Consider the following 21118-nt stretch of genomic DNA (forward strand, 5'->3'; position numbering starts at 1 on the left):
CACAAATTAAAACAGTTCCAGTGAGAAAGAAAAATGGGAGGTGTTGCAAGAACCCAGGATGGATGACAAAAGAACTTTCAGCTCAGCTAAATTTTAAAAGGAACATGTATAAGAAATGGAAAAATGAGGAAATCACCAAAGAGGAATTCAAACAAATAGCTAGCAAGTGTAGAGATAAGGTCAGAAAAGCTAAAGCGCAGAATGAACTCAGGCTTGCTAGAGAGGTTAAGAACAACAAAAAGGGCTTTTTTGGATATGTCCGCAGCAAAAGGAAGAAGAAGGAAACTGTAGGACTACTGCGTGGAGAAGATGGCAAAATGCTAACAGAAGACAGAGAAAAGGCAGAATTACTCAACACTTTCTTTGCCTCAGTCTTCTCAGAAAAGGCAAAGGGTGCTCAACCTGAGGATAATGGAGCAGAGGACAGAATAGGGGAATTTCAGCACAGAATAAGCAAATACCTTGTTATTCTAAACGAATATAAGTCTCCAGGACCAGATGAACTACATCCAAGGGTATTAAAAGAATTGGCAAATGTAATATCGGAGCCATTGGCAATAATCTTTGAAAACTCCTGGAGAACAGGAGAGATCCCAGCAGACTGGAGGAGGGCAAACGTTGTCCCCATCTTCAAAAAGGGGAAGAAAGAGGATCCCAACAATTATCATCCAGTTAGTCTGACATCAATACCAGGAAAGATTCTGGAGCAGATCATTAAACAGAATCTGTGAACATCTAGAAGGCAATGCCATAATCACAAAACGTCAACACGGGTTTCAGAGAAACAAATCATGCCAGACAAATCTAATCTCTTTCTTTGATAAAATTACCAGCTTGGTAGATGAAGGGAATGCTGTCGATATAGTATATCTTGATTTCAGTAAGGCTTTTGAAAAAGTTCCCCATGACATTCTTGCAAACAAGCTTGTAAAATGTGGGCTAGACAAGGCAACTGTTAAGTGGATTTGTAACTGGTTGACCGGACGAACCCAAAGGGTGCTCAAGAATGGCTCCTTTTCATCCTGGAGAGAAGTGACCAGTGGGGTCCCACAGGGCTCTGTCCTTGGCCCAGTACTGTTCAACATCTTTATCAATGACTTGGAGGAAAAAATTGGGGGCATACTTATCAAATTTGCAGATAACACCAAATTAGGAGGAATAGCTAATACTCCAGAGGACAGGATCAAAATTCAAAATGACCTGAATAGACTAGAAAGCTGGGCCACAGCTAACAGAATGAACTTCAACAGGGAGAAATGTAAGGTACTGCACTTAGGACGAAAAAATGAAATGCACAGATATAGGATGGGGGACACCTGGCTGAATGAAACTACGTGTGAAAGGGATCTAGGAGTCCAAGTAGACCACAAGTTGAACATGAGTCAACAGTGCGATGCGGCAGCTAACAAGGTCAATGTGATTTTAGGCTGCATCAATAGAAGTATAGTGTCTAGATCAAGGGAAGTAATAGTGCCACTATATTCTGCTCTGGTCAGGCCCCATCTGGAATATTGTGTCCAATTCTGGGCGCCACAGTTCAAAAAGGACATTGAGAAACTGGAGCATGTCCAAAGGAGGGCGACTAAAATGGTGAAAGGTCTGGAAACCATGCCCTATGAGGAATGCCTTAGGGAGCTGGGTATGTTTAGCCTGGAGAAAAGAAGGCTAAGAGGTGATATGATAGCCCTGTTTAAATATTTGAAGGGATGTCATATTGAGGAGGGAGCAAGCTTGTTTTCTGCTGCTCCAGAGACTAGGACCCGGAGCAATGGATGCAAGCTGCAGGAAAAGAGATTCCACCTCAACATTAGGAGGAACTTCCTGACAGTGAGGGCTGTTCGACAGTGGAACAAACTCCCTCGGAGTGTAGTGGAGTCTCCTTCCTTAGAGGTCTTCAAACGGAGGCTGGATGGCCATCTGTCGGGGATGCTTTGATCTGGATTTCCTGCATGGCAGGGGGTTAGACTGGATGGCCCTTGCGGTCTCTTCCAACTCTATGATTCTATGATTCTATGGCTGAGCTGGGAACCAAACCCTGGTCTCCAGGATTGCAATCCAACGTTCAAACCATTACACCTCCATTCTAGACAGAGGACAAGAAAAAAAGTGGGAGCCAGGCATCCAGAAAAAAAAAACTTGGTAAAAATTACCTTGTTTTTCAGAGGCTTTGTTAACAGAGGTATGCTAGTAGGCACAAATTTAGGAAATTGTTGTCGCACAAGCTTACTTTCCTTGTTTCCCTATCAGTCAGTGAAATGGAAGCTAGTCCTGGAGAGCAGGAAGGAGTTGACGTCTCTAGTGTTTAACAAACACTACATTCAAAGTCTTTTTTGGGGCCCTCTTGTTTAGTAAGCAATCCACTATGCAAATAAAGTTATTACAGTAAAGAATACCAAAGGGCCAACCAAGCACAATAGGAGAGAGGCTGGAATTAAAGCAAGAACAAAGAACAAAACACTAAGCAAACCAAAACTGAACAAATCCCAGCAATAAAAACCCTTATCTGGCTGTGTCACCACCTTATCTCCTTTCTTGACTGATTCTTGGCTTGTCATGACTAGCTGCTTTGAAAACTATTTCCAGGTAAAAATGAGAAAGTTGCAACTTTAAGAAGGGGGGGGGGGATCTCTTATTTCAATGCAAAACTACAAAGGAACAGTCAGAGTTGAGCAACCTCCGTGATTCTTGTATTAGTGCAGGGAATTTTATTTTGTGGAACTTGATGACATGTATATTTTGACTGAATGCTTAAATATGGGGTCTATAGACCATAATAAATTATGACTGACTGACAATGCAAAACAATATACAAAGAAACAATATACTGTGCACGCAAAAAAAAAATTAGTGCCCCTATCTCTTGCATCGGCAACTAACAAAAGTCACTGCAAATGTTGCAAGAAGGCCACATGAACTTGGCAGAATGTATCGTTGTATTTTAACAATTCAAAAATGCACCATCAGTGCTAAGTACAAATAATAGTGGGGGGAAATACCAGGTACGTCTGCAAGATTCTATATTCGTACAAAGATAAACATACGATCTGTGAAAATCCAAAAGCTTACCACCTCAGTACTGAGAGGTGGAGCAAGAACTACAGGGCTGCCTCTGCAGTGCAGTAATAATCCAGTTTCACCCCACTTTAATGGCTATGGCTCAATGCTGTGGTATTCTGAGAACTGTAGTTTGTTGTGGCACCAGAGCTCTCTGATGGAGAAGGCTAAATATTTTCCAAAACTACAAATCCCATATCTCCATACCATTGAGATCTGGCAGTTAAAGCAGTGTCAAAGTGGACTATTTCTACAGTATGGATGTAGTCCAGGGTACAACTTTCAAGTCTTCAAGGGATTCCTTATTAAATCATTTCCTAAGGGTGGGAGGAACACGCTGGAGCATGCAGCCTGGAAAGTTACTTTTTAAAAGACATTTTCTCCATTATTCACATTATTCACATCTTGCTTTTAAGTAATTCACTGCTATTACTCATTTCAGTGTTTAAAGAGTAGCTCGGTGTATTACTTGTTGTGTTGTTTTTTACTTTTGTATTTGTTTCCCCATCTCCAAAGCCTTAAGATTGATAAGAGAATTGCTTAATACATATATCATCAGTGCTTGTTTTGATCTTTTGTTGTTGTCTGCTGCCCTTGGGTTGATCTCAACTCATGGTGACCCTGTGGATGAAACATCTCCAGGACCTCCTGTCCTCCACTACTCTGCTCATGCCCTCCATCCATCTCACATTCAGTCTTCCTCTCTTTTTTCTGCCCTATACCTTTCCTACCATTATTGTCTTTTCTAGTGATCCATGACCTCTTATGATATGGCCAAAATATTACAACCTCAACTTGGTCACCTTGGCTTCCATAGAGATTTCTGGTTTGATCTGTTCTAGGACCCATTTGTTTGTTTTGACCACAGTATCCTCAGCACTCTTCTCCAGCACCACATCTCAGGTGCAGTCACTGTCTTATTTGCTTTCTTCACTGTCCAGCTTTCACATCTGTACACAGTGATGGGGAATGCAATGGCTTGCATGACTGTAACTTTAGTGCTGAGTTGTGTATCCCTACTCCTTAGGATCTTGTTTAGTTCTTTCATGGCTGCCCTCCCCATTCTTAATCTTCTTCTATTTTGATCTGCAAAGCCTTAAATGGCTTGGGACCCGTATACCTGGGGTCATTCCCACTTAGGGTATAATCTGTGTCACAACCCGGTTCTGCTCTGCTTTGTAAGCAATTCCCAAAAGGTCCCTCATTCTCACTATGAAAAGGGACCTTTTGTGGAATCGCATTTTTCGCTGGGAACACTTGTTGTTCCCATTAGATAGAGCCAGGGGGAGGCGGCTTTCTTTCTCTCTTCCTTCCCTCCCCTCTCCTCCCTCCCTTCTTTTCCTTCCTTCCATCCTGCTTATCTTCTCTCTTTCCTTCCAGCCGCCGCTGCTTACCCAATGCTGAAAGGGCTTCTGGCACTATTATGTCTCTTGATCTAGATACTATACTTTTATTGATGCAGCCTAAAATTGAATTGGCCTTTTTAGCTACCGCATCACACTGCTGACTCATGTTCAACTTGTGGTCTACTTGGACTCCCAGTTCCCTTTCACATGTAGTCTCATTCAACCAGGTTTCCCCCATCCGATATCTGTGCATTTCATTTTTCCTCCGTAAGTGCAGTACCTTATATTTCTCTGTGTTGAATTTCATTTTGTTAGCTTTGGCTCAGAATTTCGATCCTGTCCTCTGGAGTATTAGCTATTCCTCCTAATTTGGTGTCATCTGCAAATTTGATGAGTATGCTCCCAGTTCTGTCATCCAGGTCATTGATAAAGATCTGGAATAGCACTGGGCCCAGGACAGAGCCCTGTGGGACCCCACTGGTCACTTCTCTCACAAAGATAATTCAAAATATTGTTGGAGAGGCTGTCAGGAAGTAGGATCATATCTACATATAATGTGGTGGCAATGTAAATATGTGCAAAAATTTTGGGAAATAGTAATATTAGAGATAGAAAATGTTATGAATATAAAGATAGACAGAAAACCAAACATAATATTGTTATCAATATATAATGAAGTAGAATGGAAAGAAGGAAAAAACCTTGTAACAAATTTGTTTACTGCTGTGAGATTAATCATAGCAAGAAATTGGAAGACAAAAATAAATGTGAAATTGGAGGACTGGTATAAAGAAGTTTGGAAGTTAGCAATTAATGACAAATTAACATGTAAATTGAAAGTAAACAAAGGATTATGGAAAAGAAATGATTCTGATGAAATATTGAAAAAATGTATTGAAAATGTATTAAGAAAAGAAGATGGGAAATTACCTCCATAGGAGGAGTTAAAATTTTGGATGGAGTATAAAGACAGGAATGGCTCCGGGGGGAAAGGGGGGCACTGAGGGGATATTTAGGGGGTTTTGTAAAAAAAATGACTAAGATATAAAAGTATATATATGTATCGAAAGTAGATAAATCTGGTTTGTAAAATCTCAAAAATACTAAATTAAAAAAAAAATCTGTGGATGCTCAAGTCCCATTAAATATAATGACATAGCAAAACAGCGTCCCTTATAAAAATTGGAAAATCAAGGTTTGATATTTGAAATGTATACTTTTTAAAAAATATTTTCAAACCATGGATGCTTGAATCCGTGTATAAAAAAATCCATGTACGTATAAGAAGGGCCAACTGTATCCATATTTGACAAATAATTGGATTTATGTGTTTTTTTCTCAGCCTCAAAGTGCCAAGGTAATGCAAAAAGTATCAATGTCACAAATACAAGTTGAGTTTCTCTACTCTAATGTTTAGCTGTGATGCCCAGTGGCAGAAGCCCAGCTCACAACCCAATAGGAATATCCTGTTCCTGTGCACACAGTGTAAGACTAAACTGACAGTGGTCACTGGCAATAAGAGGCAATTCCTTTCTTTACTGCAAAGATTGTATTGGTTTGGAATGAGTATGAATAAACAGAATCCAATTTGCTACTAAAACCTTAAGCAGCAATTTAAATCTGAAACCTCCCTTTGAATTGTTATTGTTAAACAATAACACTGACATCAGCAGCATAGTCCCAGGAGGATAAATTTCTGACAGTATGGCTGATGGCTAACAATGCCCCCTTTGTAACTTAATAGACCAGTTTGTGTAAGGACTAAGGTGGCAATTCTGTACCCACTTACTTTAAGAGTAAACCCCCATTAATTCAATGAGATTTGCTTCTGCAGGAATTTAATGTCAATAAACACAATTCTAGCATTAAAAATGGCAGTATTTGAAAGATAATCAAAGAACATTTCAATCTTTTCAGGGGCGAGAAATCTTGCATCCAAAAGAGACACTTGAAAAGCTCAAGCGATTACTTTGGGAAGGGATGAGAAAGATTGTATCCAGCATCATGTTTAAATGTGTTTTAAATTCAGTTCTTTACAGGAAATGGAGCCAACCTACAAATAAATGACTTAACCTATTTAAAAAAGATGCTGGGTGAATGAAAAGGACTTACCTGGAAGTATTTTAACTCATATGCTGGACCCAGGAGTATATTTTCACAGTCATTTGTGTACCAGTTCAAGTTGGTGCCCAGCTTCATAACTCTTTAAAGTGTTTTGCATTGTTGTACATGTCCAGTGTCTCTATTCAAAAAGGTAGCTGGATATGCTGATATACTACTGTTTTGTTTCTAGATGGCCAGTGGCAGATACAATTCCCTTAGCATTTTCTCCTGATCTGCTAACAATGCTCTCTTGGCATTCAGTGCTACCCAGTTTTCTCTCTTTTTAGGAATATGGGTAGATCTTCTAAGGGAAGAAGAATGATTGGAGGACAGGTAGGACAAAGGAGTCAGTAGGAGGGTTGGTTAGTAATTCACCAGCAAGACTGATGGCTTGTTATGCTTCCTTCACTCTCTTTTTGCCTCGGTTTAACCTCTACTTTTCCTCTGTTTCCACATTTTCTCTTTTCCAAATATGTACGCTCTTGCAAAAACCCTGATAAAGAATTCAAACATTAGGGACACAGTTTTCGATTGTACATTTTTAATTACACTTCTGAACAGAGGCTCAGAATGTCTTCTCAGAATTTGTAGAGCTTTGCTCATTCTGCCAACTCTGCACAAATTTTTATAGACTCAGTGACACTGCTTAGAAAAAAACACACAGGAATCTCTGAGAGGAAAATAGGAACTTTAATATAAAAATAAAGAGGTAAACCCAAGAGTTACTGTGATAGACTGTCAGCAGGCCAGCTCATCAGATTCTTCTCCTGAAATTTTTGGAAAGATATTCATTGCCACATCGGTCCAGACAATTGTTCTGAAAAGACCAGGCAATCTATGAAAGCAGGGAAGCCAACCCGCATGAAAGTTGTGGGTTCAAGAAGCACGTGACATTTCTTGCTGTCCGAAAGGCAGGATGCTCCAAGTTGCACCTTGCTTGCTGACAGCCGCACCAAGAGCCTTACTCTATCACCACTCACTCTAGCGTTATTCCAACTGAGGCCAGGGCCTCTTTTGCCCACTGAGGGTAGCAATCTGAATCTCTATACATGGTCTTCATGAACTCCTGAACAAACTCTGGAAATCTCTGCTCAATGATGCTCTCCCGGATCAAGCGCATCAGATTCAGCTGGAGAAGAAAGGGATTGGAATAGTCTCTTCAGCAAGTGCATTTTTAACACTGTCAGTTTCCCAGCAGGCATAACTAGCCACAAGGAAGGAATAATTCCATCCAACAAGGGAAACCCCCCAAATAATAATTGTAATAATCACAACAATAAATGTATTTGCCCAGAGACTAATATCACAAATACTACTCCACCTATTGTGAAAACAGAAACACCCACTCATATTGCAAACCGAGTTCAGTACTTCAAAAAGATGCAGGCAACTAGGCCTAGGGATTCAAATTCTATACTAGACAACTTATGCAAACTGATCAAATTCCCTATAATGTATTATGTTCCCAGAGTATTTGTAAAATTTAGTAAAATATGGATCAGGATTATATAGGAAGAACATCAAGGAAGAGAAGGAAATGGAGATGAGTGAAACTGGGCCAGAAAGAGGGGACAGCCAAGAATCATTAAAAGATAAACTGGTACCATGTGGCCCCTCTAGATGTTGTTGGACTGCAGCTCCCAGGAGTCTTAACCATGATAGGCACTGCTAGGAGTTGCAATCCAGGAGCACATCTTGGTAGCAGAGTGAACTATGCAATAGTAAAACCTTGGTGGTAAGAGAGAGGATAGGGAGAGAAAGAAATTGTCCTGCTGTCTCATTGCCATATCAGAGTCAGAATACAACAAAATCTTTCACGTTCTTCAATGCCAGACTCTGAATAGAAGACAGTTTTGAGGCCACAAAATGGTACAGAAGATAGACCAACCTGGTAAGTAATATTATGGACAGTAACGTGGTGCATGGCAGCTGTGTCAATACGAAAGAGAGCATTCAAGAAAGCTCGGCTATACCTGTCACGAGACAAAAAAGGCACAAAGGCATCAGCTTATGATCCAGGATATAAAGTGGGCAATTAATATGTGAGTTATGAAGAATAAGAGAGGGGAATTATCATTGTCCCTCCACCCCTCCTTGTTTTCCAGGAAAGGAAAAGGGCCAGATAAAATGGGGGGCAAATGGCAACTAAGATGCAGGGAACACTGGAAAGGAGTTTCCCTCTATACATCAATGTTTTAGCTCAAAGTTGTCAGAATTATTTTAATAAAGAAATATATTCTTCCTTGGCCTATTACTACAGGGGAGACCACACAACAAAAAGAGGCAGCATGGGTCTAGTTGTCAAATTGAGAACAAAACAATCCTGTGCCACTTGAAAGACAAGCACTTTTATTTCATCATGAAGTTTCAAAGACAAGGGCTGTGATGTGCCAAGCCTTTTGTGCTGTATTGGATAATGCAACATTGGCACTTTCCAGACCTCTGGAAAACGCTAAAGAAGAGTTCATGCATCCTCTTAAATTTCACTTCCTGAGGACCAACAAGACACAAAACACACAAAAAACACCCCTATCGTTGCACTGCGTCCAAAATTGTAACCAGCCTCTCCCACTATTGCTCACAGCCTAAGGCAGAAGTTGCCTGACACTAAGTTGTCTTTAGGTATTCTATCAAACACAGAGGATAATGTCTAACTAGTCTAGTCAGAATCAAACATTTTACCCAACTTTTATCTCACTCCAGACATCATGCGTGATTTTCTCTTGCACATTTTTAATTCACAACTGCAGTTTGTGGTGTGTATTTTAACTGAACTAGCTAAGCGATGTCTATCTAGCTAAGCTAAACAATGATTTCAGCATAGGTCTCCCTTGGGGTTAGTCTGATATTCTAATTATTATGACAAATTGACTTTTCACATATAAGCCTAAAATGTAAGAACTGTTTTTCTTTCTTTCCATACTTACTTAGGATTCAAGTACTACTCTACTCTGTGAAGATTAAAACGATTGTTGCTGTATATCCAGATACCACTGATTCATGTTGTTGTTAAGCTTTGAATATGACATAAGCCCATTATTCCACTCAGCAACAGACATTTTTTCCAACTGATATAAGACACTGAGATTATTCGCTTGTTGGGACAGAACGGCAGTTCCCAGGAGGGCCCGGTATATGGTGGTAAACAAACAAACAAACAAAAACACTTTCACGCAGGATAGAATAAAGCATTGTTTCAACCAGCTCAAAGGGAAAGGAGTAGAGGAGAAATGGTCTCCATTTGTCCTCAAGAAAGGACAACTGACACCATATGGAAAACATAAAGCCACAGAAACCTACTCTGTTAGGAGTCTCAGGGGTCATATAAGCTTCCTTAAAGAGCCATGTAAGATGGGAAAGGACTTTGGACCAAGCCACATGCCTGGTATCTGTTATGTATGTTCTGTTCTCCTTCTGCCAGCAGGCAAAGGCATCTGCTGCTTGGCGTTTACGCTAACTTGCTCATGAAATAGGTCTTAAGCAGGTGAGTGTTGATGTGTTTTCATGCTTTACTTATAATTTTGAAATTTCTGCATTGTATTGTTAACTGGTCTGAGCAGTGGAAAGATGGTTAATAAATATTTGGTAAGTGAGCTTGATGGTCAGCCAGAAAAAGAAACATTAGGGTTATGTGTGTGTCCTGGGAGGGGACTGGGAAAGAAAAGGAGACTTGGACTTGGGCAGGGAAAACATAGGAACAGGAACTTGTAGAATCCTATTAAAATGTGGACTTAGGCTGGACTTAAATGGACCTGGAAAGGGGGTTGAGAAAACATTGGAAAAACAGAATCTTCGTCTTTCCTGTCCCTCCACTTGTGTGGTTCCAATTGCTCTTGGAGTGTGTCTGGGAAGTCCAAAGTAGGGAATGAAGAGAGCACCTGCTTGCATGGACCAGCTATGAAAGACTAGATTGTGTTGTTTCCAACAAAGCCTTCAGCTCCTTCGTTGACAATCTTCTCACATCGAAGAATTTTTCACTCCTCAACTACAGCTTTCATTGTATTTCTAACATTTGATAAGCTGCTAACTAACTCAAAGGGTTCTTGCAAGAACTAACAGAAGAGTAACACAACAAAAAGTTAGACTGATTTAAGCAACATAACTATTCATTATAAAAATCACTAAAAACAACTAACCAGCAGGGCATGAGTATGAGCCAGGCTCAACAATTTAGTACTCCAAAGCTTTCCTAAACAGAAGAGGCTTTCTCTTTCCTGAAGGACAGACTTCCTAAAGGATACTTCCTAAAGGAAATCAGACAGATTGGCCTGAGAGTGCAGGAGACAGAAAAACTCAGACCTGGTAGTCCCTTGCAAATGTTCAGATGTTGAAGGCACTCTAAGCAGATTACTCATATGAGTACAATCTTTCTGACAGAATTAAATGTGTGAAGGAAGCATATGGAATAACACGTTCCTTCAAAGATACCACAATGGGCATGAAGCTAAGGAATATTATACTCAAATGGCTCTGGATTACTTGCAGAACTGCTGATGCACAACAACCTATACTTCTTAACTTTGGGCCCGAACAGGCCAAAATAAAGCTGCTTGGGGTCACTTTGGAGGTATGCTGTTTAAATGACACATGCATCTTAAGAGGCCAGAAATTGCACAAAAGCTGCACTCCAGTCCTTAGGCCTGGAGCGTAGCTTTGGCACAGCTTCTGGCCTCTTAGGACGCATGCAGCATTTAAACCGCCTACCTCCAAAGTGACCCCAAGCAGCTTTATTTTGGCCTGTCTGTTCAGGCCTTATGCTAGCCCTACATGTGGAGCTGCCCATTCTGTTCAAAAGAGCAGCACAGCTTTCTCTGCCTTCTGACCACCTTCCTCAGACATGGATGAAAAATGTACCGCTTTTTGAGCAAGCAACCTGCCTTAGCAGTGCACTTTAATATTTTGCTGGATGATGAAATAATGTATTAAAAACAGGAAAAAGAAAGTGGCACTTCCCACACAAACCTCTGGCAGGTGAGGCAATGACAATTCTCATCAATAGGGCGAAAGTCCTTGGCATACTGCTTGTTCTTCAGCTGCAGGGAGCCCCAGGGGACCAAGGCTGAACCAAAACGCTGAAAGTGGAAAAGGCAGAGAGCTCTGAAGACCTACAGAAATGCTCTCAGGACTTTTGCCTTCTTGGGGCACTGGCTGTTTCAAGCCACCCCATTTTTTGTTTAATAAATGGCTTCCATCCCAGTTTATCCCACCCTTCCCCACGTAATGACACTCTTCTCCCTCCCAGGCTGCCACTCCCAGTTTCCCCCATAGCTGAGGCAGCTACTTACTGCGGTCCTTGTGGGAAATACACAGTCAAACATGTCACAGCCGAGGGCCACACACACCACCAGGTCTGTGGCATAGCTTTGTGGGAAAAGAATTGAACCGACATAGTTCAGATGATGAAGTAGCTGCCTAATATTTTGCCCACTTTCTGCCTAAAGAACAGCCTTGCCCAAACCCAGCTCCCCACCCTATGCCCTCAAGCAGATGACTGGTGGTAATCTTACACAGGGTGATTAAAAAAGAATGGTGCAAAACCAAATAAGGACAGGTTTACTTTTGCACCATTCTTTTTTAATTGCTGGATACTTTAAAATTTCCTGGTTACAAACACCTTGAAGAATAGACAAAGGAGTTGACTTAAAACACTCGGGTCATTCTCCTTCTCAAAACAGAAAATAGGAAGTCTTCACAGTATATGGGGATACTAACAGCTAATCACACTGTCAGCAGCAATCCACTTTGTCATGTTCCTGTTGGAGCACAGAGGAAACTGTACCAGATGATATTGTTTGAAGTGTGCAGCATTTACTCGTACCCTACTCCCATAAGATAGCGAGGCTTGTTCCTGGGGAGATAATCTGTACTGAGAGCCACCATTCTCCAGAAGTGATCTTTGGCTTCGCCACCACTCAGGCCCCCAATGGCAAAGCCTGGCACATCTCGTTTAGTCATTTCTGACAGAGGAAGGAAGGACAGCTGTTAAGAGTCATGAATTTCATCATACAGGAGAGCAGCATCCAAAGAAAACTAAGGTGCGGTACATACCGCCAACAAGCAGCGTACTGGTGCCAATTCTAGGGTTAGGGAATGCACGGCAACTGCACAGTGCCTAATCCTAGAACATACAGGCGGCGTAACAATGGTGCGCCCTGTGTACAGGGGCGCTGCCATTGTTATGTAAGCAATGTGCGGTGTCTGCACGTTGCCGCACATTGCTTACGTAATGAGTGCGTCATTGGCTGTTGTACCAGATGGTATTGTTTGAAGTGTGCAGCATTTACTCATACCCTACTCCCGCTTTTCCCGAGTTCTTTTTCTTCTGGAGGGAAGCCGTGCGGTTTGGTGGCTGGAGGAAAGTAGGCCGCCGGCAGGCCGCCCTTTTTGGGTGGTCTGTCCCAGGCCTCAGATAACAAAACTGCCTTTCATGGAAACCCCAATCCAAAAACTTCCTGAGCTGCCACTGTGAATCCTGAGATTATTTATTACCACACAGGAAAGCAAACTACAAATTCATCACATGCTATTTTTCCATAATCTGTGACAACTGTTTTCAAATATTCTTGTGGCTGGTATGCACCTGTATGTTTATAGGAGATCACCCTTGCTTATGGTCTATACACCAGGGATAAATGGGTGTCTCAGATAATTACATTCAGTAATTATTGTGGGCGTTCTCAAGCTCATAAATTCATTAAATATTTCATCTTTTGCTCCCTGCTATGACACAACGTTAGACCCAAAACAACGTTTTGAATAACCAATGCACCTTTAAATTACAACCCTGCTGAATAAAATCAGATTTTACCACAGATAAAATTTTGGCTTATTAACCTACCAGTTAAAGCTTATAGCTCTGCCTGTAGTATAGTCCTTATCTGTAAGTGAAGCTTTATAAGCTTTTTCAGATCACTAGTCAAAGACCCTGAGGAACTGAGATCAACAGAAAGTGCAAGTCCAAGAAAGGAATTTCAACTTAATTTCCTCTAGTACTGTCCTCAAGTATCAGGCAGCCTGAATATTTCCATGAACACATATATTACTGAGGAACAGAGATCATATACAGATGGAAACTTACCTTCCAGACACTTGGTTCGAAGGGCAGGATCCAACCCACCCTGGATAATAGCAAATAGATTCTGCTTGTTGGGCTTGCTATGTGCTGCAATACATCGGTCCAGCCAACGAATGGACCTGCAAGAAACAGAGGCCTGCTCAGTTAAGAAAAAGAAGTATTTGTCATATCACTTCATTATCAGACATTGTATCAGGTACAGTAATGTAACTTACCCCTAAGGAGGCTCACTGCTTTTCAGGATTTAAGGTGTATACTTCAAGGAGGGACTTGAGCAGAGGCAGCCATACTAATCTAAAACCCAGCTATCTAGGTCTGTGGTCTTGTTCCTGGCAATGTGTAGCACCCAGAGTTTCTCTTCTATACCCTAGATAGATATCCTACATCAGTGGTACTCAATTTTTTTTACCCTTGGGACCCCCTTTACCTGTGGATATTGTGCCCCCCACACACACATACTTGATGTAGTATATGAATAAAAATATTTTCTTTATTTAGTGTGCATATTTTTGTTCGCACATTCATGTATATTCATATTTTAACATTTTATGGGGAAATAACATCATTCATATTAGAACAGTTTTATTTAAGTAAATTCAATATTTTGCTCAATGCATGTGGAAATTTTACACATAAAAAGGTTTGGGAAGAGGAGATGGGTCGACACTTGCAAATCTCATGCCTCCTTGAGCAACTGTTGCACAAATCCTGGCCCACCATTTGAGAACCACTGTTCTAAATAGATAACATTCTATTTTGTGGGAACATAGCTAAAAGCACTGAGATACATTAAAATAATATAATCAGTGAGTGGACTCTATGAGTTGATTTTCATAGCTGCAAAGAAAACATTTAGACAATGACAACTGAGTATGCAGAAGTTTCTGGAATAGTTCTGGGTAGTCCAGGGCAAGATGTAATTCTTTCACCATACACCTTCTCCCCGCCATAGAAACCTGGTTATGGCTTACCAGGATTCTGAAGCTTCATTTAGCACAGATGAAGTGTTATCTCAAACTACTCTTGTTAAGAGAATGAAGTTTACATCTAAAACCAACCAGAATGCCTATAAAATCGAATCAAGTCTGCATAATTTCATTCACTTATACTTAACATGAAGAATGTGAACATTTCACTACACTTGTCCCTCCACATTTGCCACTTTGACTTCTGTGGATTTGATTATTCATGGATTTTATTAATATGTTCTCTCTAGGAATATCTAGATCCTCCAGCGCAACTCTATGGTCAACGTTAACCAAAGGTTGCACTCAAGGACCTAGAGATTCCTAAAAAGAAGACTCTACTAGGCATCTGTAGCTCCTTCAGGACAAATCTATGCTCAATGTCTGGCAGATGTCAACCACAGAGTTGCACCGGAGGGCCTAGAGATTCCTAGAGAGATATTTTGTCAGATAAAACACAGTGTTTTTGTTACTTGTGGTTTTTCCATATTCACAGGGGTCCTGTGTCCCTAACCCCAGCGAATGTGGGGGGACATGTGTAGCAGTGAGCAAAAGCTGCATAACTGGAAAAGTAAGGCAGACCACATGAGCAAGGAACTGACTTGGACTGGCCAGTGGGGTCAGATAGACATAATACACAGCACAAACCTGAACATGGCTTCTTCTACACGGGGACCACTGACGGTGCTGCTGACCACATCATCTAACTGCATGATGATGTCAGAGCCTGAGGAGGGAAAATATTATTTAAGACTGGATAACAGTGGAACCTACATTGTTGGTTTCAAGTAACATATATTTTTACTCAAGACAACACAAGTACAATAAGCAAGTAAGCAATACTTTTCAAATGTATATTGCAAGAAGGATGAAGCTTTCCCATACATCTCTAGTAGTGAAAATGAGTCAATATGGGTTTCTTTTCTGCAAGTTTTAGATGTACCCTGAAACCTGCAGGGCACCTAGTAGAGCCTTAATACATTTAAATCTGCATCTGTTTCTTCTCTTCATCTTAAAATTCTAACCATGCAGACTTTATAACTTCCATAAAGGGTCTTCTTTTATATCCTACTCCACTATTTTTGGAGCATTTCTTTTTTTTTATGATAAAAGAGATTTACAACGTATGGATAAAAGCAGACAGCCATATTCATACTTGCTTCTACAATGCAGAAATCGTAAAATTTCTATAATAATTTATGGTCTATTAAGATTATATTTCAATTGCTCAATGTAGATTGTTCCCTGCAGAGCTGAAAATTTGATGCCCATATTATCCTTACCACACTAGTGTGGAAGGTACAGTATGAGAAGAAATTAGTGAGTGTATAATTTTTATCCTGGTAGGTACTTTACAAGCTGCAAAGCACACTAACATTAACCACAACTGTCAAATTATTATTATTATTCTTATTAGATTTCTATTTAAACTTTTCTAGAAGCATTTGGTATTTCTAAAGCAGCAGTGAAACAGCTGTAACAAGTAAGAAATATATCCCACTATTACAAAGAAAAATCAGTCATCTTACTAGCTGGTATTATGCAAGATATAGTATTACCCAGAGCATTCTGTATTTCAATGGATTTCTCTGGAGTCAGCAGAATCTCCTTGCCATCATAAGGAGAACAGAACTGGACTCCTTCTTCAGTCACCTTGGAGAGCTCCACCAGAGAGACCATCTGAAATCCACCACTGTCCTGCAGAAAAAGACAGAAACTATAAAAATAAGTGATAAGAGGGATCATCTACTGTGCTACTTTACTCTCCATAACATCACAAGCACTACTTTACATGACCAGAAGAGCATAAGATTAATAGAAGAGCTGTGATGGACATCAGAAAGACATAAAATTATATTTCTATTCTAGTTGCATCTTTTTGATCCACAGCATTATAGAATCATAGAGTTGGAAGAGATCACAAGGATCATCCAGTCCAACCCCTGCCATGCAGGAACTCACAATCAAAGCATCCCTGGCAGATGGCCATCCAGCCTCTGCTTAAAGACCTCAAAAAAAAGGAGACTCCACCACACTCCAAGGGAGTGTATTCCACAGCTCTTACTTTCAGGAAGTTCGTACTACACTTGTCCCTCATTATTCACTAGGGTTAAGGACACAAGACCCCCATGAATATGGAAAAAACAGCAAATAACAAAAACATCATGTTTTTACCTGTGAGGACACATCTCTAGGAATCTCTAGGTCCTCCAGGGCAACTCTGTGGTCAATGTCCGACAGGCACTGACCATAGAACTGCGCTAGAGGAGCTGCAAAGGCCTAGTAGAGTATCCTCTCTAGGAATCTCTAGGTCTTTCTGTGCAACTTTTAGGGCAGAGAACTGTCTAATGAAAAATAATAACCGTAAGCTGCTCTGATAGCCTGAGTCCCAATCCTGGGAAAAGAGCGGAATACAAATAAATAAACAAACAAACAAATATAAATAATCCTATATCTATGCATTTCATTTTTTCTGCCTAAGTGCAATATCTTACATTTCTCCCTGTTGAAGTTAATTTTGTTAGTTTTTGGCCCAGCGTTCTAATCTATTAAGGTCATTTTGAATTCTGATCCTCTCCTCTGGGGTATTAGCTACTCCTCCTAATTTGGTGTCATCTGCAAATTTGATAAGTATGTCCCCAATTGTGTCATCCAAGGCATTGATAAAGATGTTGAATAGCACTGGGCCCAGGACAGAGCCCTGTGGGACCCCACTGGTCACTTCTCTCCATGAAAAGAAGCCATTGTTGAGCACCCTTTCGGTTTGGCCAGTCAACCAATTACAAATCCATCTAACTGTCACATTATCTAGCCCACATTTTAACAGTTTGTCTCCAAGAATATCATGGAGGACTTTGTCAAAGGCCTTACCGAAATTGAGATATGCTGTATCTACAGCATTCCTTTTGTCTACCAAGCTGGTAATTTTATCAAAAAAGGAGATTAGATTAGTCTGGCATGACCTGATTCTCAGAAAGCCATGTTGACTTTTTCTGATTATGGCATTGCTTTCTAGATGTTCACAGACTCTCTGTTTAATGATCTGCTCTAGAATCTTTCCTGCTATAGATGTCAGACTAACTGGATGATAATTGTTGGGATCCTCTTTTCTCTCCTTTTTGAAGATGGGGATGTTTGTCCTCCTCCAGTCTGCTGGAACTTCTCCTGTTCTCCAAGCGTTCTCAAACGTTATTGCTAATTGCTCTGAGATTACATTTGCCAATACTTTTAATACCCTTGGATGTAGGAAGTTTGGTCCTGGAGATTTAAATTCATTTAGATTAACCAGGCATTCCTGTACTTCCTCTCTACTTATTCTGTGCTGCACTTCTCCTGTTGTGTCCTCTGCTCCATTTTCCTCAGGCTGAGCACCCTTTTCCTTTTCTGAGAAGACTGAGACAAAGAAGGTATTGAGTAATTCTACCTTTTTTCTGTCCCCTGTTAGCATTTTGCCATCTTCCCCATGCAGTGGCCTTACCAAATCCATCTTCTTCCTTTTGCTACTGACATACCCAAAAAAGCCCTTTTTGTTGTTCTTAACCTCTCTAGAAAGCTTAAGCTCATTCTGCGCTTTTGCTTTTCTGACTTTACCTCTACAGCTAGTTACTTGTTTGAATTGTTCATTGGTGATTTCCCACCTTTTCCATTTCTTGTACATGTAATGTGTGTGAGTCTAAGCGTACAATCCAGCAGGAAGTAAAACTCTACTCCCTATATTTATTTTAAATGAGGCAAACAGCTCTAATAATTTCCCCAGCTTCTTTCAGTAAAGCACTCAAACTGTAACATATATTGCTCAATCACTTGAGACAGTCTGTTGACTTACTCAACTTCTGAAATGTACTTACTGCTGCTCATGAGAGCCAGTGTGGTGTAGTGGTTTATGTATTGGACTAGGATTCTGGAGACCAGGGTTCAAATCTCTGTTTGGCCATGGAAACTTGGGCAAGTAAACCTCTCTCAGTCTCAGAGGAAGGCAATACCCACTGAACAAATCTTGCCAGGAAAACCCCATAATAGATTTGCCTTAAGGTCGCCATGAGTCTACCAACTTTTCTCTTTCAGTTAGTCTCAAAGGTGCTTCAAGATCCCTTTGCTTACTGTTTCTGTAAGAGTGTGGCTGTTGGCTACCCTTGTTGCATCTCCTCCTCCTCCTCCTCCTTGTGTGCCTTGAAGTTGTTTCTGACTTATGGCACCTGGTGACATCCAACCCCAAAACTCATGACAACTTCTTCCAGAAGTTTCATGTAGATATTAAATAGCAGACGGGATAAAACTGAGCCCACAGGCATCTGCTAGCATCACCTTCTGCGTTTGCCTCTCCAGAAAAGACCGAAACCACTACAGAGCATGGTCCCGAAGTCCTGTTCTGTTTCATCCCAAAAAGGTAGCTCAGGGTGATGGTATCAAAAGCTGCTGAGAGGTCCAGCAGAACCCACAGGGACACGCTCCCTATGTACAGTTCCCTGCATAGGTCATCCACCAAAGCGACCAAAGCTGTCCCCTGTTCTATAGCCATACCTAAAGCCAGACCGGATGGATCTAGCGAATCCCTTTCATTCAAGAATACCTGGAGCTGGAAGACCACCACATGCTCCGAACTTTTATATTTTATACTAAAATATCAAAAATGTAAGATTGCAATTTTTTTTTGGGGGGGGGGGAATTAAATAATAATAATAAAAAAATAATTACGCATGCCATTCTGGACTAAGGCCTGCATCCTATGTCACTGCTTTCAGTTTCTGCCACCAATAAAGCTCAGTCAGAGAAAGCCCTTTTCCTTCATGATAGATGGTTTCCTTATCCTTACCGTCAGCAGGTTCCGGGACCAGTTCATGAAGCCATGGAGCCCATTAGCTTTTTCGATAAGGCCTGGTCCCTAGAGCAGAACAAAAGATTGCCATCATTGCCTGGAAGACTGTTAGTGAGTTTCCCAAGGTCCACTCAGTCCTAGACATCAGTGGTCCCCAAACTGTGCTCTTTAAGGGATTTTGGACTTCAGCTCCCAGAATCCCAGACTATTGGCCAACATGGCTAAGGCTCCTGGGAGCTGAGGTCCAAAATCCCATAAAGGGCACAGTTTGAGCACCACTGACATATATCACAGGTGGACAACTGTGGAAGGCCCAGGGACCGCAATAGCCGCCCCTTAGAGACCTTGGAGCGCTGCACCCCACACTGCATCCCCCACATAAAGAAATCAAAAGAGGGTTTGTTTTGTTTGCCTTCCATCGCCTCAGGAGTTTTGATGTCTTTTTTACCATGTTTTTAGGCCCTTAGGCCATTTCAGAGCCTGTTTTAAGCCAGCAGAAGTAATGTATTGTTCCTTTGGGGTACTGGAGCAAATAGTGGTTTGAATGTCTCCTACGACTCCGGAGATCAGGATTCGAATCCTGACTTGGCCATGGAAACCCAATGGCTGACATTAGGCAAATCGTCAATTTCGTGCTATTTCCCACCTATTTCCCTCCTATATCCCCCCAATTTTGGCCTCAAGGATTCCCCACAGTAAATGAATAACAAACTGGGCTGTTACCACAGTATAAATCAGTGGTCCCCAAACTGTGCCCTTTAAGGGATTTGGGGCTTTGTTCCCCAGCATCCCAGGCTACTGGCCAACATCAAGTGTGATAGTCTCCCTCCTTGGAAGTCTTTAAACAGAGGCTGATTGGCCATCTGTCGGGGATGCTTCGATTAAGAGTTCCTGCATGGCAGAATGGGGCTGGACTGGGTGGTCTTTGGGGTCTCTTCCAACTCTAGGATTCAACATGGCTGAGGCTTCTGGGAGCTGAGGTCCAAAATCCCATAAAGGGCACAGTTTGGGGGCAACTATATCACTAGATAGTGAAATGGAGACTATCTCCAAACTATGCTCTTTGAGGGGATTTTGGACTTCATCTCCCAGAATCCCAAGCTATTGGCCAACGTGCCTGAGGCTTCTGGGAACTGAAGTCCAAAATCCCTTCAAGGGCACAGTTGAAACATCGGGAGGCTTTCGCTGTCGTTCTCAAGGGAGAACTGTCACTCAGACCCAGGAGGAAGAGGGAGGAAAAGGGACCCGCCGCGTCACGGGGAGGGGGCGGGGCTTACGGGGCGCATGCCCAGATGGTAGGTGTTGCCCAGGCACAGGCGGCACCCGAGGCCGTCCAGCTGCGCGGCGGTGAGGCCCTTCATGGTCCCCTGCGTCCCCACCGGCATGAACACCGGGCAATCCACCGTCCCGTGCGGGAGCCGCAGCTCACAGGCGCGGGCTTTGCTCCGCCCACACTCCGCCACCACTCGCAGCGACAAGGCCGCAGCCGCCGCCATAGCAACCGCTGGCTCGGTCCCCGCGTCACGTGACCCGGGGGCGGGGCTAAAAACTGGAAGGAGAGGCTTCTCCTTCACCCCGTGACGTAAACCATAGAGTCTCTGCCTGAGGGCCAGAGTGTCCAACTGGATCTGCCACTGGTTGGACTCGAGCGCCCCCAGCAGGCGACTGGGCGAAGCAACAATAGAGAATAATAATAATAGCAAATGGCTGTAATAAAGTTGTTGTTATTGTTGTTGTTGTTGTTATTATTATAGAGATT

At 41.8% G+C, this 21118-nt stretch overlaps 1 protein-coding gene across 1 annotated transcript; it reads right to left on the reverse strand.

Annotated features, from left to right (window-relative positions):
* Window positions 1-7172: 7172 nt before the first annotated feature.
* On the reverse strand, window positions 7173-20886 carry QTRT1 (queuine tRNA-ribosyltransferase catalytic subunit 1). The gene is made up of 10 exons (XM_089489118.1): window positions 20637-20886; window positions 19357-19425; window positions 16103-16241; window positions 15192-15270; window positions 13582-13697; window positions 12322-12460; window positions 11789-11864; window positions 11466-11575; window positions 8392-8476; window positions 7173-7632 (listed from the first exon to the last, which is right to left on the reverse strand). The coding sequence occupies exons 1-10, from the start codon at window positions 20853-20855 to the stop codon at window positions 7480-7482; spliced, it is 1185 nt and encodes a 394-aa protein (XP_089345244.1). The 5' UTR covers window positions 20856-20886; the 3' UTR covers window positions 7173-7479.
* Between the last annotated feature and the right edge of the window lie 232 nt (window positions 20887-21118).

Source organism: Sceloporus occidentalis, unplaced genomic scaffold (assembly GCF_023333645.1).
Source record: "Sceloporus occidentalis isolate IW3139 unplaced genomic scaffold, rSceOcc1.0.p SCAF_1, whole genome shotgun sequence".
Lineage (NCBI taxonomy): Eukaryota > Metazoa > Chordata > Lepidosauria > Squamata > Phrynosomatidae > Sceloporus > Sceloporus occidentalis.

Bases quoted from the DNA above. Each gene is read 5' to 3' on its own strand.
- QTRT1 (XM_089489118.1), bottom strand. From the start codon at position 20,855: ATGGCGGCGGCTGCGGCCTTGTCGCTGCGAGTGGTGGCGGAGTGTGGG. The intron at 12,461-13,581 runs GTAAGTTTCCAT...TTCCTCTGTCAG, and splicing joins TCGAACCAAGTGTCTGGAAG to AAATGACTAAACGAGATGTG. The intron at 11,865-12,321 runs GTACGAGTAAAT...TTTCCCACAAAG, and splicing joins CGCTATCTTATGGGAGTAGG to CTATGCCACAGACCTGGTGG.